Here is a 16525-nt window from a genome sequence, read left to right as displayed (position 1 = left end):
AAAATAAAAAGAAAAATGAAAAATGAAAAAAAATAAAATAAAGTCAGATGATTAAAACACAACCATAAGCACACAGGAACCCAGTGAGATGAGAAATAGATAATAAAGGAGGAAAAAAATCAATGTAGAAGTGTAGTTTATGAAACATCAACTGGATCCTGATTGCTTTTCACTAAAATGATAAGTTGCACTAAAACTAAGATGAGTTAGTGTGGTAAAAGGCCCTTGACTTTCAAAAATGCAGGGAGAGCTGAAAGATTAGAGTTCTTAGGACACCTGTGATGCTGGATGGTTTGCCATCACTTTGCTCTTCCATATATAGTTGCTATGGATTATGATCAACCAGATCACCAGGAGATATAAGATCATTAAAGCTCTGAAAAGGACAGCAAAGAACTCTGTCAAAGCGCTGGGACAACAGAAGTGAAATATGTGGGTCTCTCCACACCCTCAATTTTTTTGGGTGCTCCAGGGGGTTCATTGTTATTGGACCCAGGAAAACTTTCTGATTACCTCCCATCTAGTAGTACTAGCTCCCAGATAAGRAGCTTTTCTCTTTAATTTAAACTTTGAAAGTCTCTTTTTTGATGGTGGTATTTGMAATACCATTTTAGAAATGCCTTTTGTTTTTACCTTTCTGTATTTGCCTGCCTTTAAACAATTAATTCTTTTCTCTTTTTCCTCCAGTTTATAGCAGGAGGGATTGAGATTCAAAGACATTAGGTGATTTGCTAAATATCATTAGCACACCAGTATCGAAAGAAGAAAGGAAATGTTGACTTAATATGTCAGAAGTTTCTTTTTAGTTCCGTGCTAGGGTAACTCCTTCATTTTAACTCATAAGTCAGCATTAAAGTGCAGATGGCATGCATTGAAAGTGCCCTGTTTTACTGCTGAAAAAGTTCTCAACTCCTGATAAGGCTGCAAAAGAGTCACAGATTGGTCCATTGGACTGAGCCTAAATTCCATTGTACTCAGCTTTTTTTTTTTTTTTTTTTAGTAGTAGAACCTGCTAAGTAATTATCCAGATAGGATTTTTATTTTTAGTCTCAACTAGTCCTTCCCTTCCCTTCCTTTCCATATGTAGCAGTGGTGACTTGTCAGTCTTGTCTCTCATTTCGGGCAAAAAGCCTAAGGTGATCATTGACTCAGGGCTTCACCATCTGGGGATGAAGCCCCAGACATTTCTGATGTCTCTTGTCTTCCTTGCAGTACGAGAGCTCTAAAACRTTCATTTCTCTTCTTTTCAGAGCTAGTAAGAATCCCCATTTTGAGTTCCCAAAGGATAAATCACTGTGGTTCATTAGATGACCATGTGTTAGTGATGATTTCTGCTCAGCCTCATAATGACAATTAGTGCAGAAGTGAATATTACCACTGGACTGCATTCTTCAGGTTCTTCAATACCTTTATTGTGTGGGTCTCATCTTTATCTGTGGGCTCAGAGTCCCATCCTATTTGCAATCATATAACATTCCTGCTCAGCTGCACAACTTCTATGTATGTTTATGTATGTGTATGTATGTATGTATGTATGTATGTATGTGTATGTATATTTTCAAGGAGTACTATGGATGTACTGAGAGCATTTTTTCATCTCTTGTAATAGAATAAGTGGTTCGAGAAGTTCACTGCACTGTCTGCATCCCCTTCAGTTCATATCTTGACCTCCATCTGTTTGCTCTTCGCACTTTCCCAGCCACTTGATTTCTTTTAATTGATCATATCATCTAAAGAATGGTTTCAGTTCACATGTTTAAGATAGMCAAATTAGATGTTACATGTACAGACCAGCGAGTGAACTGGGYGTTTCAGTCCTCACTATATCAATGTAGAAAAAGTCAATACAGTCTGTGTAGTCAGTGGGAACTGGCTAATATAGATACCTACTTTAGAGCAAATTACTTCCTAGGCTTCACTGGCTGCACTGACTATTCTTTGTCAGCTTGGACACCCAGGCAACTTGCCRGAAGTAACTTGTATGCAGGTATGTGAATCTTCATAGAAGCAGGCTTCAGTTGCCTAAATGTAGAGCACTTGTATTATTTTGAACATGCTCAGGTGTCCCACCTGGCCTACGGAGTCTACTTAAAAAGGCACTGATCCCAGTCGCATATCTGCCAACCCACCTGGTGTATCCGGATGCCCTAGGGCTCTCAGATGGCATTAGACRTGCATAATTAGACAGCTGAATCTTATCCCTAGGATAAGGCATTTATGTAGGACACCTATGTAAGTGTCTCACTTCTTATTCCTTGGACATTCTTCTCTCATTCCCAGTTGCTGCCTCTAACTCCACAGCTGTCTTATCTGTCTTATCTCTTCCATTTGTTTGGCAGCATCATCTGCCAATCTACYCATCATCCACTCATGTGATACCTCCTTGTTTATAACTACTTTCACAGGCTCCGTCTTTGCAGAGTGTAGCCTGGACACCTGATGGAGCAGCTGAGAAAGGAGAAGTCAATAATAGGTGACTACCAAGCTATGCACTGACCATGATTAAAAATTCTTCAGACTTTCTGGTGAAAACACACTGCAGTTTTGAAAACAGTTGAGCAGGAAGAACCCAAGAAGTTTTGGATTAAGGGAGTACAAATCTGATATTAGACGTGGTTGCTGCAACATACTTAACAAAGTCTATTTGCCAGTGGAAGATGGGGATCTTATCTCAGTGATTTCCTTACTCTTATGTACAACAGCTGTTGCACTGTGTTATGTTGTGAAGAAAGGAAAGGCTAAAAAGGAGGAAACGCCCACTATTCTAGGAAAGAATGGAATGAGATTTGATATGGAAAAAGAAGAAAAAAAGCACAACAAAAACGATCAGGAAGAACATCTGGAATCAAACTGAAATGTGAAAATAATGGAAAATGCTTTTGAAATCCAAGAGCAAACTAGATCCAGATTGCAGTCTAGAATAAGAGGAAATTCATGTAGAAAAGATGCATCTCTTTCTTTGTTGTCCCTTTTTTCTTTTGTTTTGTTTTGTATTTTAAGATGRTGGAGTTTTATCCTCTCCAGTGGCTGGACCTGATGAAGGATTATGAATCAGCTTAAACCATTGCACTAACAGAACTGTGTGTCAGTCAATACACTTGGGCCTCACACTTCTTCAGGAAAATATGTAATTAGTGGTGACTTGATCAGCAGTGCAGGTTATTTCTTATCYGTAGGAATATTGTATTTTTCTGKCTRCCAGCACTGCACAGTGCRTACATTATGGTGCCAGCACGTCCTGGAAGAACATCAKTTTAAGCTGCCCATCACAGAAGTTYATGTTTGCGGTGGGGCCATTGACATGAAGTCAAACATGAGCCTGACAGTGAAGGCACTAAATGACTGAGCAGTGCCTGTGCTGAAAATCCAGCTTCTAGGAAGTTGCGTGTTTCCTACCCATGTGTCAATAAGTCAAACTGTGCCTGCACTTAAGACACACTTGAGATTTCCAGAGTGGTCAAACTGCTGTTCAGAAGCTCTGCCTAGACTGGCAGAGAACTGGCAAATTGGGACAGATGAGCAAACCTTTCAAATTCTAGGTAAACTTTCTAAGTGGAAAAGAGGACCTGTTTGAGAAAGTTCTATTTTCTTTCTGTGTACACTGGCATTTGTCCATCCTGAATTTTTCTGCACATCTCACCAGATACTTACTGGTCACACTTACCTTTTTCCTTGTTCTCTGACAGTGGTAATTTATCATTTCACCTTGTGATCTATCAGACCGCCCRGGTCAAATTGATGAGCTTTCAACTAGCAGTAGGAGTATGAAGTGGGGACCATTCTTGTGCCTGTCACACACAGGACAGCCAATCTGACAGGTTGATGTGCCTGAAGGTYACCACGTGAAAATGGGGCAAGTCCCCTAAAATTTTCATATCCAGAGTTCAAAGACAGGTATTTAAAGCCCAGATACTTCACATACGTACTGCAGAGATTATGATTGCTACTTTAGGGCAACTTGATAGTTTTATCAAAACAAGTTATTACAGGAGCTGTGATTTGTGAATATACTGGTTATTTCATATGACGACAAAACGTATATTTCAGTGAAATRTATGTGGTAAATACTTAGGATTTTGCTCTGAGTAAACTAAGGTAGCTTCCATTTCCATATCTTCATTTTCATGGTTTGTTTGCCAAAGACAAAATACATATCTTAGACCTTACCTTGCTTACTCCTTTTAGCTCCTTTTTCTTATTTTTAATTTGTTCTCCATTTATTCATACAGACTGCATTTCCTTTGCAAGATCTGTCTTACTGGATTTTGACTATTCTCCACTTTCTCCCTCCAGTTCCTCACTCCTAAATTATATCTGTCTTTGCTGGCCTTTCTCTTTATTTTTTGCTCATTTGTAGCAACCTGTCTGCTTACTTCCAATATCTTCTTAGTCCTTAATATCACTGGCAAGGCATTGCATAGCACAGGGCTCTCAAAASCAGATGAGAAATACACCTGCTGGAGTAAAAGCCCCATTTCAGTTGGTTCTCCTGTAATTTAAAGTGTGCCATATTCCTGATGTACCAATATAGTTTGCTAATCAGAAACTTTTGTGCTATTAACTTGAATAACTTGGAGAAGTCAATTATATCAAAGTTATTATCTTTATCAACTAAACCTGTAATCTCATCAAAAGATGATAACAAGGAAGTTTCGTAGGACCTATTTTCTACAAAGCCATGTTGATTGGCATTAATTATATTATCCACTTTTAATGATTTATTAATTATGTTTCAAGTTGGACATTCCATTTTTTTTCTTTTTTTCCCTGCAATCAATGTCAAGCTGACAGGCCTGTAATTAGCTGGGGCTCTTACTTTTATGTTTATTTGAAATATTGGCATAATATTAGCTTTTTTCAAGTGTTATGACACATTATGAGTGTTTCAAAACTTACTGAAAAGTCCACCTTAATAATTCAAAGAGTTTCTGGGTCAACTTTTCTATAGSACTTGCACTCAAGCTATTTAAATATATTGAGATAAAACTACTGTACTATTATTGTAAATAAGTAATTATTAGGATTATTTGTGTTCTAAATATGCTTAAAAAATAAATTTTCTAGTCATTGATATCTCCTGTATTCTTGTATCATATGCTGTTAGTCTGCAGCCACTGAAGCATTTCTGTGACCATTACTTTCCCTTTTTTGTTTTTTCTATGAGATTAATTGGGCTATGATCTATTATGAATAGTTTTATTATAGCTATCTACTTTCTTATTCTATTTATATTTTGGTTTTGTGTGTGTGTGTGCACATGCATGTGTGTGTATAKTTTTTTTTTAACAAGAGTAACATTCTTTAACCTATTGTCATGCTTTTTAGGGCTTAAAAATTACACATTTAAATCAAGGTAGACATACTTCTTTTTAAGAAGTGATARCTCCCAATTCAAGCTTTTAGAATTCACATTTCCAAGTATTTCTCTCTGAGTTTTAAACCTAGAAACCTACTTTTAAAATTGTCTTAAAATGGAGGTTGAGAGTTGGATATATCGCATGGCTATTTTTTACTGACTTATCAGGAAGAAACAGTAACCACTTTGCATCTACCAGTGAAATAATAATGCCAATAACAATTAGTAACAGTAATTAATCCTCCACCTTAAAAGGATATCATTGTTACTAAGAAAAGGTATTTGTGAATTATATTGTACTATCAAAGCAAAATTCTYCAAAGCATTTTGCTGAGTCTTTCTTGAGTCTTCAGTGTAGCTGATAATTTCATCTCAGGATGAAGGGTTGGATACGTTTAGGGTGAGTCCTTTAAACACAGGTTGCTGCGAAGGTGAAGTGGGGAAAGACCATTCTGCATGGAAAGCTGGACATGCCTCTTTACACAAGTCTTCTGCTGCTCTATCCAGATATTTGTTTGACTTTGTCCACTGATGGTGAAGGTGCTTACTATTAGTTTTCCAATCTGAAATTATTTTTTGATTATGGCCCAATCGCTGATGATCTGCTGTGCAAACCACAGTTATGGAAGTTTAAACAAGAAGGCCAAAGATGGATTGAATGGAAAACAAGCGATGAAAGGCTGAATTCCCTCCACGTCCCCAGAGAAGATACCAGCTCTCTAGTGTGAGATATATTAGTTGGGGAGCCACAAGTCTTATAGTGTTTGTCTTATACTCATTTAAAAGCTTTGCAGAGAATTTAAATACCCTCAAATATCAGTCATGCACTGGTGAGGAGCAATGCATTTATTATTGATTGTACTTCGTTTAAAAGTACTCTTAAAGAGGAATATTTCTTTAGGATACAGAATCAGCTCTCTTTTCCAAACTAGTAATTTTTCAATATTAAAAGATCATGACAGGCCAGCTAATTTTGTACAGATACGTATATATTTTTTAGTTCTACATCTGCTGCAGTTTTCTGTTGCATAATTGATTTAATCTCTAATTTTAAAGGAACGCTGAACTCTTTTACTGGACTCCGCATACATTTCTCCAGGGCAAAAACTGTCCTACTTTTTCCTCCTTAGTATCTGTTTAGTGCCGGGCCATTTTCTTCTGAAACTATAAACTACCCTTGGTGAAATAAATGAAGTCACAGTTGGAATACAGTTTACTGTACAGACTTATCACCACAAGATAAGAGCAGCGTTGCAGACACCAAAACTTTCTGGAGTTTTTCTCTTGCCCTCCTTCCTCCTATTAACATTTTTTTGTTGGTCTCAGAGACCATTTTACTTATCCTGGCTGCAGGACTCGTGATTATCTGGGAACAGGTGCAATTATATCTGAGAAGAGAGTGGAAGGGCAAAAATGGGCTGAGGAAGGAAACRACAGTTCGAAGGTTGGGGAACCAAAAGAAAACCAGCTGTCTTTCCACAGATTCCTTGTGTTAATTTGGACAAACTCCTTTAGACTTCCCTATTTGGGGGTCTAAATTTGGATTCTCTCCCTCCTCCTTCTTAATTTTGGCACTTGATGAGATATYTGAGTTAACATCTCTGTGGTGGACTGTTGCTGTGTGTGTTTTGTTTTTTGTTTTTTTTTATTATTATTCTCTCTTTATTGCAGGTTCTTTTCAGCATCCACTAGAAAGAGGTTTAAAGTTACTGATCCTTCTTCGGGCATCTGAGGGAATTTACTGTGATCGTCTGCAGGAATTAAATATCCACCCAGGAACTATTGGTATGAAATGAGAATTCACCTTTTTGTAGGAAACCAATTTTACACCAAATCAACTGCTGTTGAGCTTGTTACTATGTYATATAAGAAAACATTTAACAGAGATATAAGTCCTTTTTGGGATAAAGCTATCAAGTACTTTTACTATCTCAATTTTACCAGGTCAAATTCTGGAGATTTTGTGAAGATTTTTTCAGGAAAAAAATCGACAGTAATGTACAAGGGTTCTCCTGCATTAACAACTAGATGTCAAATCCTGAGATTGTTATATGAGAAACTGGAGAAAGCTTGAAAGGACTCAAGTATATGTACATGGGTTTCATAGAATCATAGGGTTTGATCTTTACCTGTTTGTGGTTAGGTTCTGAATTTTAGATTTGTGAAAGGTAGTTGTGAAAGCAAAAGTATTGAAACCAAAATCACTTTATTGAGTAGAGAGAAATATATACTTCCAGAGGGCATTTCATCTCACTTATCTTTGATCTCTCTCTCACAGGATGAGACAAATTTCCCTCAAAGTTTCCAGCCTAGGATGATGATCTTAAACTTATATGACTCTTTTAAAATGTCTGAATACACATATTTAAATACTTCCAAACATTTCGACCCATATTTGGTCCAATTTGGATTGACAGAAGAAGGCTTAGTTCTTACATCTCCTCATATGACCATGGTCAAAAGGATAAGTTACCCTTTGTGTGAATCATTTTTCTTGGTTTAAAGCATTTTKTAAACAATACTTGGGTATTGCAAGACTTCATTCACTGGAGGACTTTATAAAGACACGGTAGAAACTCCAAGTGTTATCAAGAGTCATTGCCAGGATCTAGACTGGCAGAATATTAGAGCAATTCAGAGAAAGAAACTTAAATTACCAGTCTGTTTCTCATAACGACATTGAGAAATTGTTGCAMATATTGATCAGGAAATTCTAGCAAATAGCAAAACAGGATGTTTGGGAAGATGAGACAGAAAGCTAATTGAAAAAGGAAATGGATTCTGAGAGGGTTTTTATTATTATTTATTTGCAAGATCAAGTATAACTGTAACTAGTAATTTGGCTTCTTATGATTTTAGGGGCTAGAAAAGCGGATAGATGGTTGCTGCAGTTTAGCACAATATCTTGAGTGAAATGAGACGTCTCAGCTGTCCACGTCATCTTCTTAAACTACAGCAAATGCTAGATCATTCAACTTACTTTAAATCTCTTTCTTTATGGGATAGTCTGCTTGCCACAGAACACAAGGATACGCTTTCATAGATACTATGTTGAGCAGTTGCATGAGAAGATGTCAAGTTACGGTTCTAGTCTAATATTACATTTTAAAATATTTCTAATTAACATGTATGACTTTCCAACATCAGGCTTAGAAGATAAAATATTTCGAATGCTGCATTTCATAGCAGTGTTGTGAGAACAAATTGAAAATTTTTCAACAACCAAAAGACAGTTACTATCAAAATAAGTATTTTCAATTAGAAATGTCAATTTCAATCAACTTTTTGTGTAGTTTTTGCCAAGAAAATATTATAAATACTGAACTGCTGGCATTTTTCACACATCAGAAATATAAACATTAACTGATTATTTAGCCCTAGGTGCATGAAACCGGGRAAGTGTGTATGGGACATGACTATGGAGGATCCTCTTGCACCTCTCCTGGGAARCCTGCATGCTCCATCACCTCTCTGAAATGCMTGTGCACCAATGCACATAGCATGGGGRATAAACAGGAAGAATTAGAGATCTGTGGGTGGTCATTTGGTCATTGCAATTACAGAGACATGGTCGCATGACTGGAATGCTGTCATAGATGGCTACGTACTTTGTAGGAAAGACAGACCAGGAAGACGAGGYGGTGGAGATGCTCTTTATGTGAGAGAGCAACTGGAATGTATYGAGCTCYGCCTAGGGGTGGATGAAGAGYGAGTTGAGAGCTTATGGRTAAGGATTAAAGGGCAGGCTAACATGAGTGACACTGTTGTGGGTGTCTACTACAGGCAACCTGATCAGGAAGAGGAGGTTGATGAGGCCCTCTGCAGACAGCTGGAAGTAGCCTCAAGATCACAGGCCCTGGTTCTCATGGGGGACTTTAACAACCCTGATATCTGCTGGAAGGACAACACAGCTAGGTGCAAACAGTCTAGGAGGCTTCTGCAGAGCACTGATGATAACTTTTTGACACAGGAGGTTGAGGGGCCAATGAGGAGAGGTGTACTGCTGGACCTTGTCCTAACCRAGAAAAGAGGGACTGGTTAGAGACGCGAAGGTTCGGAGCAGCCTTGGCTGCAGTGACCATGAGATAGTGGCGTTCAGGCTTCTGCATGGAAGAAGAAGGGCAATAAGTAGGATCACAACCCTGGACTTCAGGAAAGCAAACTTTGGTCTCTTTAGGGACCCATTTGGAGGAATCCCATGCATTAGGGCCCTAGGARAAAGGAGGGTCCAAGAGATTTAGTCAAAGATCACCTCCTTCAAGCTCAAGATCAGTGCGTTCCTATGAGTAAGGAGTCAAGCAAAGGGGGCAGGAAACCTGCGTGGCTAAGCAAGGAGCTCTTGGCAAAACTCAGACAGAAGAAAGTACACAGAATGTGGAAGAAGGGACAGGCCACTTGGGATGAATATAGGAACATAGTCAGAGTWTAAAGGGATGCAATGAGGAAAGCTAAGGCCTGTTTGGAATTAAATCTGGCAAGGGATGTCAAGGACAACAAGAAGGGCTTCTTCAAATATATCAGTAGCAAAAGGAAGACTAGGGAAATGTGGGCCTGCTGCTGAATGTGGTGGGAGCCCTGGTGACAAAGGCTACAGAGAAGGCAGAATTACTGAAAGCCTTCTTTGCTTCAGTCTTTACTACTAAGGGCAGCTCTCTGGAATYCCAGACAAGAGAGAAAGTCTGGAAATAGGAAGACTTTCCCTTTGTCGAGGAGGATTGGGTTAGAAATCATTTAGGCAAAMSTTACATCCACAAATTCATGGGATGCACCCACGAATGCTGAGGGAGTTGGCAGATGTTGTTGCCAGGCCACTCTCCATCATCTTTGAAAAGTCATGGAGAAATACAGAGGTGCCTGAAGACTGAGAGAAAGCCAAGGTCACTCCAGTCTTCAAAAAGKGCAAGAAGCAAGAACTTGCCTCCTCAGCAAGTTTGCTGATGATACCAAGCTGGGAGGAGTGGCTGACACACCCGAGGGCTGTGCTGCCATTCAGAAAGACCTGGAGAGGCTGGAGAGTTGGGCAGAGAGGAACCTCMTGAGGTTCAACAAGGGCAAGTGCAGAGTCCTGCACCTAGGGAAAACTAACCCTAGGGACCAGTACAAGCTGGGGGCTGACCTTCTGGAGAGCAACCCTGCAGAGAAAGATCTGGGAGCCTTGGTGGACAAGAAGTTAACCATGAGCCAGCAATGTGCCCTTGTGACCAAGAAGGCCAATGGTCTCCCGGGGTGCATTGGGAAGAGTGTTGCCAGCAGGTGGAGGGAGGTGATCCTGCCCCTCTACTCAGCCCTGGGGAGGCCTCAYSTCGAGTMCTGTGTCCAGTTCTGGGCTCCCCAGGACAAGAGAGACATGGAGCTACTGGAGAGAGTCCAGTGCAGGGCTACCAAGGTGATCCAAGGGCTGGAGCACCTGCCCTGTGAGGAACGGCTGCGAGAGCTGGGCCTCTTCAGCCAGGGGAAGAGCAGACTGAGGGGGGATCTGATCARTGTGTACAAGTACCTGAAGGGAGGGTGTCAAGGGGACGGGGACAAACTCTTTTCAGTTGYCCCGTGTGACAGGACAAGAGGCAATGGGCAGAAACTGAAGCACAGGAAGTTCTGCCTGACCGTGAGGGGGAATTTCTTCCCTGTGAGAGTGAGGGAGCGCTGGACGAGGTTGCCCAGAGAGGTTGTGGAGTCTCCTTCTGTGGAGATCTTCAAGGCCCGCCTGGATGCGACCATGTCTAATATGCTCTAGGTGACCCTGCTTGAGCAGAGGGGTTGGACTAGATGATCTCCAGAGGTCCCATTCATCYTCAGACATTCTATGATTCTATATGATTACATCTTTCTTTCCTTTCATTTCTTTTTTAATTTTTTTTTGTTGACTTAGGTAGAAATTTTTGAAGTTAAGTACCTTTGCCTGCAATTCCCTTTTGAGTTAATTGGACTTCTGTGTCTCAATTTTCTTGGCTTTGCATATGATGGTCATTCTGTTTTATTAATGCCTTTTTTTCCTAGTTCACTCTATTTCAAAGGAAGCTATGTGGTATTTTTATAGAGACATATAGAGACATGTTTTAACATACATAATGTTTTTTGTTATATTTAGTAATGAGTTCTGTTCAGTTGAAATCTTTCTCTTTCCTAACCTTTGATCTCCTATTTCTGTTTTTTTTTTTTTCAGGAGTTTATGGAAAGGTGCAAATTCACAGTGCATATCCTGGAAGGTCTTGGACACGTTTGGGAGCTAACATTGCACCTGGCAATGAAAGGTGATGTTTTGACCAAAATATGCTTCCAGATACCAAGTTTGGGCTCCTGATATTAATATTGCTACTTTCTTTTGTGATTGGTGTTGTTTAATCTATGGCTAGGCAGAAAAAAAATACCTTGTTGCATCCTGCAAGAAAAATTATACCAATTTTAGATTCATTTTAGTTCTAAAGTTAATGAAGTTAAGATTCTTCATTCTACTTTCCCTTCCTTTCCTCTTTATGTCATCCTGTTCTTCTTTCCTCTCTCTTTCCCTTCTTTCCTCTCTTCATCTCCCTTTCATTTTTAAAGGAAAAAAATGCATTCCAAAATGGCTGATAGCTTGGTGATTAAAATATTCATTTTGGTTTAAGAAACCTACATTCAAATATCATCTCTGAATTAAGCAGAACTGGGATGAACAGTGCTTTAAGAAGTGGCCTCTGGAGTGAACATCTTAATCTCTCCTATTAAAGTCTTCATATATATATACATGTGTGTATGTATATATGTGTGTATACATATATGTGTGTGTGTGTGTATTGTGTAAGTAATTAAATATTAATTGGCTCAAAGGAAGTAAAGCTGGCTGTRTAACCTGAAGGGTAAGGTATTTGTCTGGGACAAATTTTCATTTAACAAGCGGCCAAAATAGCTTAAAACTTAAGTAGCTTAAAACTTAAATCTTCCTCTCCTCTGTTGCTGCCCCTCTGTAAGCTGCTGCAGCCCCCGCAGCAACACAACGACATGAGCATGAACCAAYAACCTCAGTCTAGACTCAGCCTAAACCGCCTCTCTAGGCAGGTTAAGTGGAGTTGCCACAGCTGCTTGTTAAATGGGAGTTTTTCTATGAGCCGATGTTCAAGCCGCTTATCTGAATCGGAGAAGGTGTCTACATGTGGGTCTCTCCTGAAAGTGCCCTGGCCACCGTTAGAAGGCTTTGGTACCTCTGTCTCTGGAGCTCTCATTGTTGGTTCTGTCTTACATGAAATTTTCATTGCCCTTTGCTGTAATTTTGCCAAATACTTCATTTTTAATAGAAAGGCACGTATTCAAAGAAAAAAAACTGTCAATCCAATATGCCTAACCAAAACTCACTGGAAGAGTTCCATTATAGGTAGASGTGAAATGTCCATGTTTAGATGAGGAAGTGTTTTATAAACCCATTGGAGAGATGGGGAATGAAGGCACAAAGTCCTCACAGGCAGGATTCATTTGTTGGTAGCTCTCACAAAGTTCAGTGTCCAGTGTAAGTAAATTGTTTAGGATTCCTGTGTAGTCCATGGAAAAACAGATACTTTCAGACAATGATTCAAATGATGCAGCGTCAGAATCACCCCCTGGAAGTTCTTCTCTTTCACTTGATTAGGATGGGGGTTTAGGGTAAGTAGACTGTTGACTGAAGCATGCCAGCTAAATGCGTAGATGAAATGGATCCAGGCTGCTACTGGCCTGCTGCCCAGATGTTTTATATGAAATATCACAAAGTGTTAAGATACAAGTGTTTGGAGTGAATTAATCTACATTAAATAGAGCAACAACAGTTTTTTTTTTCTATTATAAAAAAGAAAAAGAGAATTTCCAGACCTACTAATAACCAGTTAGGAGTTAATGTGGTTAGACACAGGAAATAGGCAAGTCAGTGCTAGAATATGAAAGATAAAGGAAGAAGTTTTTTTTCTTCTTTTTTTTTGTATTGAGTGAGAGAAGCTGCTGTATCTTCGTAGGTGTTCTGAGATGCACTTCAATTTTCCAGCCTGAATCAGCAAATGAGTTGGAGAAGAACTGATGCTTTCAAAAAGAATTACTAATTTACGTAAGGAGACAGACAGCGAAGATCTATATTAGTATTTCAGCAGATCAGAAACTTAGATGGTATCTGATACAAACCATGTTTTTTTTTTTCTTTTGCCTATTATTCCTCTTACTAGACTTTGAAATGTAGGATTTAAGAGAGGCAAGATTGATGCATTTACAAGAGCTGAACTATTGGATTGTATACCTGGGCCTAAATTTAAGATTTAACTCCTAATGTGGCTACATGTAATGTGTCAAAGTCCCAAACATATGCCTCAAGCTGACCCATTCTCTAAATTATTCAGCGGTCTCATCAATTAGCTGAGGAGATCATCACCTGGCAAGAACTAGTCACCTTGTAGCAGTACCCTTTGAGTATTTACCAGGCATATATAGATACTGGTTATTATCCATTTCGCTTTTGCCAAATGCATTTATCTTCTCTGTATGAAGCCAAAAACTTTGCACTTCAAATGCAAAGGAAGGGATTCCCTCCAAGATTAAAACACATAAACTTAGGTGTCTATGTGAAGTGTTTGAAGAGGTGTCTGGGTCACTGGAATTCAAGTCACTAGAGCCCAGAGGGCAATTCAGCTGCCAAGAGCAGGATTCATGTACCAAAACATAGCCTCTGGGCTCATCTGAGATGCCCTGGCCTTTATGGCCTCCACATTATCTCTTGAGAAAGGCATGGGTCTCCTACAACTTCTGTCATATCTACCAGTCCATGTCTTGGCTATATTGGCTCATCTCAAATAGAAATAGTCAAACYCTGCCCTATGCACCTAATTCAATGAGCTGATTTACCTTTACCCTCTACTGACTACCACTAGCTATAGCAGAAACTTAAACRTGAAGTGCATGTCTACACGTGGACCCCGACACTTAGTGTCACAGTCCAGAGCTGACCCACCCTGTAGAAATGAAGCCATCTGTCTAAAGGCAGGGGACTGAGTCAGGTTTATAGATACAGGTGTCTAGTGTGGAGTGATTTAGAGTATTCATGACACACTGGCAAATATGATATAACACCTACAAAAATACGGGCTTTTCAGAAGCTGGAGGCCAAGTAGGATGTTTCTGTCTCCTAAAATGTTATGACATGACCTTGTTAGGCAACTTGCTTGAGCCAAACAGCTCTACATGGGAACCAGATACCTTGTTTCACCCTTATCAATGCAGTGAAATAGGCATTGCAGGGTGAATTTCATCCTATTTTAGACATCTGTTTTTGGATACAGTAAACCCTAAGGATTTTTTCCTAGAGCATATCCTGCAGCTTGTTTTTGAGATCTGTTTTGGCAAGATCATCATTTTCTTTTTAGGAAACCTGTGAGCATAATTCTCTCATAATACAATGACATCAAATTTAATATCTGTGCTTTGCAGGATTTTGGTGGAGGATGAAGTGGACTGGAATCCTGGGGGGCATATTGTGATCAGCTCTTCCTCTTATGAAGCCCACCAAGCTGAAGTAGTTACACTTAAAGAAGTAAATGGTCATAGCATTAGGATTCATGAACGCCTTCTCCACAGGCATATTGGTAACAAATGGCTTGCCACCTGAGAGCATTTCTTTCTGAAATCTTTATTCTCCTGATCAGCCACTCTGTGTTGCTTTGCATTGATCTTCCATTTCATATTTCCCCAAGATTAATTCCACTTTGTTAATATATCTTTGTTTCTTGCTCTATACGCTTTTTCTTGTTTGATGCTGCAATCCGATATTCAAAATTTCACAAATAGGGATTCTAACACTAATTTCTGGGAATAAAATTAATTCAATCATGAGAATTTTGGGAAAGTTTAATAGATTTTTGWATGTATACTTGTATACATTTTGTATGTATATGTTTATATGCAACTGGTTAACATACAGGGAAAACAATTGAAACTTTAATGTAAARTTTAAATGAAGACTTTTAGGTCATTTATGCAATTTCTGTAGCGTGTCAAAACTAATGAAGATTTCACAAAACTTCCTTTTTTCAAGTTGCAGAAAAAGAACTTTAATGAAATTTCAAAGGAAAAATTACGATCAACTCTGTAGAGTGAAACTGATGTATTTGTAATATAACACACAAATGAAAATAAAATACGGATATAATACACACAGAGAGGTACCTTTATCTCTTAATCTGCTATAACTCTATTTCCTACGCAGATTACATGAGATCTGTATTTAAGTGTAAGAAGATATCCACTATTGATTTATTTAATTTTGTTATTGCAAATAAGTGAAATCTATTACCATTTCTCTAGCAAGAAAAAATAATTATCAGTGATTCAAATTCCAAGGCTATAAAGACAGTAGGGTTTTTGTTATAATATTTTTTTTCCTCAGCTTTTATTCAAGCTAATGGTCRCAAAAGTTAATGTGACAAATGAATAGATTCAGGAATATTTTGAGTTTTTTCAGTGGCTGTATCTACACTACTAAACTAAAYGTCTCTTGGGTCTGAGTCCTGTTCTGCAGTCATCCATAGTGTTAACCTGGCAGCAGCCTCCCTYGCACAGTTTTGGTATGCCAACTAGCATTTTTCCAAAGAATGTAGCTCAAAGGATGCCACAGGATAGGTCTTATTTCCAGTAGTTAGGGCACAGCCTTCCCTTTTTTGGAAGGGAGAGAAGAAACCTGCCAGTTGGCCTCAGATGCAGAACACTTATGGATCTATTTTGCTRATTAGTACGGATAAAATCAGTGTATCCTCAGATTAAATGATTACATATATACTGAGCAGCAGTATATATATATATGTATATATATACAACTACAGCAGTTGTAAGGCATAGCTGAGAAGGAAAGAGGACCGATGGAAGAATTAAAAACTACTTAAATACCTGGATTCAGAAAAAAGCATAATACTCACTAATATTTCATCTCATTCTAAAGTAGATATATAAAATAGATGATGAATTGCAATTGAGTATTGCTTATTGCTCTCCATTATATATTAAAAAAAGAAAAAGAAAAAGAGAAGAAGAACAGTTTGGATAACTAGATCAGATCTATAGATATCTAAATTTACCTAAGATGAATTCTAAGCTGCACAGATGATGCATGGGTGCCTTCAAAAGTCTCATTTAKAAATACTTTTAGAAAATACCTGCAGCCAAGTCTCTGTAGCAATTTTATTTTCA

General features: G+C 38.7%; 1 protein-coding gene across 2 annotated transcripts in view; it reads left to right on the top strand.

The window, feature by feature from the left end:
* Positions 1–16525, top strand: part of PKHD1 (PKHD1 ciliary IPT domain containing fibrocystin/polyductin) — a 266037-nt gene that overhangs the window by 169626 nt on the left and 79886 nt on the right. For both annotated transcript variants that reach the window (XM_085304863.1, XM_085304864.1), the window contains exons 52-54: positions 7028–7141; positions 11520–11607; positions 14774–14928. In XM_085304863.1, coding sequence (XP_085160989.1) covers positions 7028–7141; positions 11520–11607; positions 14774–14928 — 357 coding nt within the window. The remainder of the gene's footprint in view (positions 1–7027; positions 7142–11519; positions 11608–14773; positions 14929–16525) is intronic.

This window comes from Rhea americana, unplaced genomic scaffold (assembly GCF_003343005.1).
Source record: "Rhea americana isolate MKP2758 unplaced genomic scaffold, rheAme1 scaffold_210, whole genome shotgun sequence".
Lineage (NCBI taxonomy): Eukaryota > Metazoa > Chordata > Aves > Rheiformes > Rheidae > Rhea > Rhea americana.
Note: the sequence above shows the minus strand (reverse complement) of the source record. Positions and strands in the feature narration are given on the sequence as shown.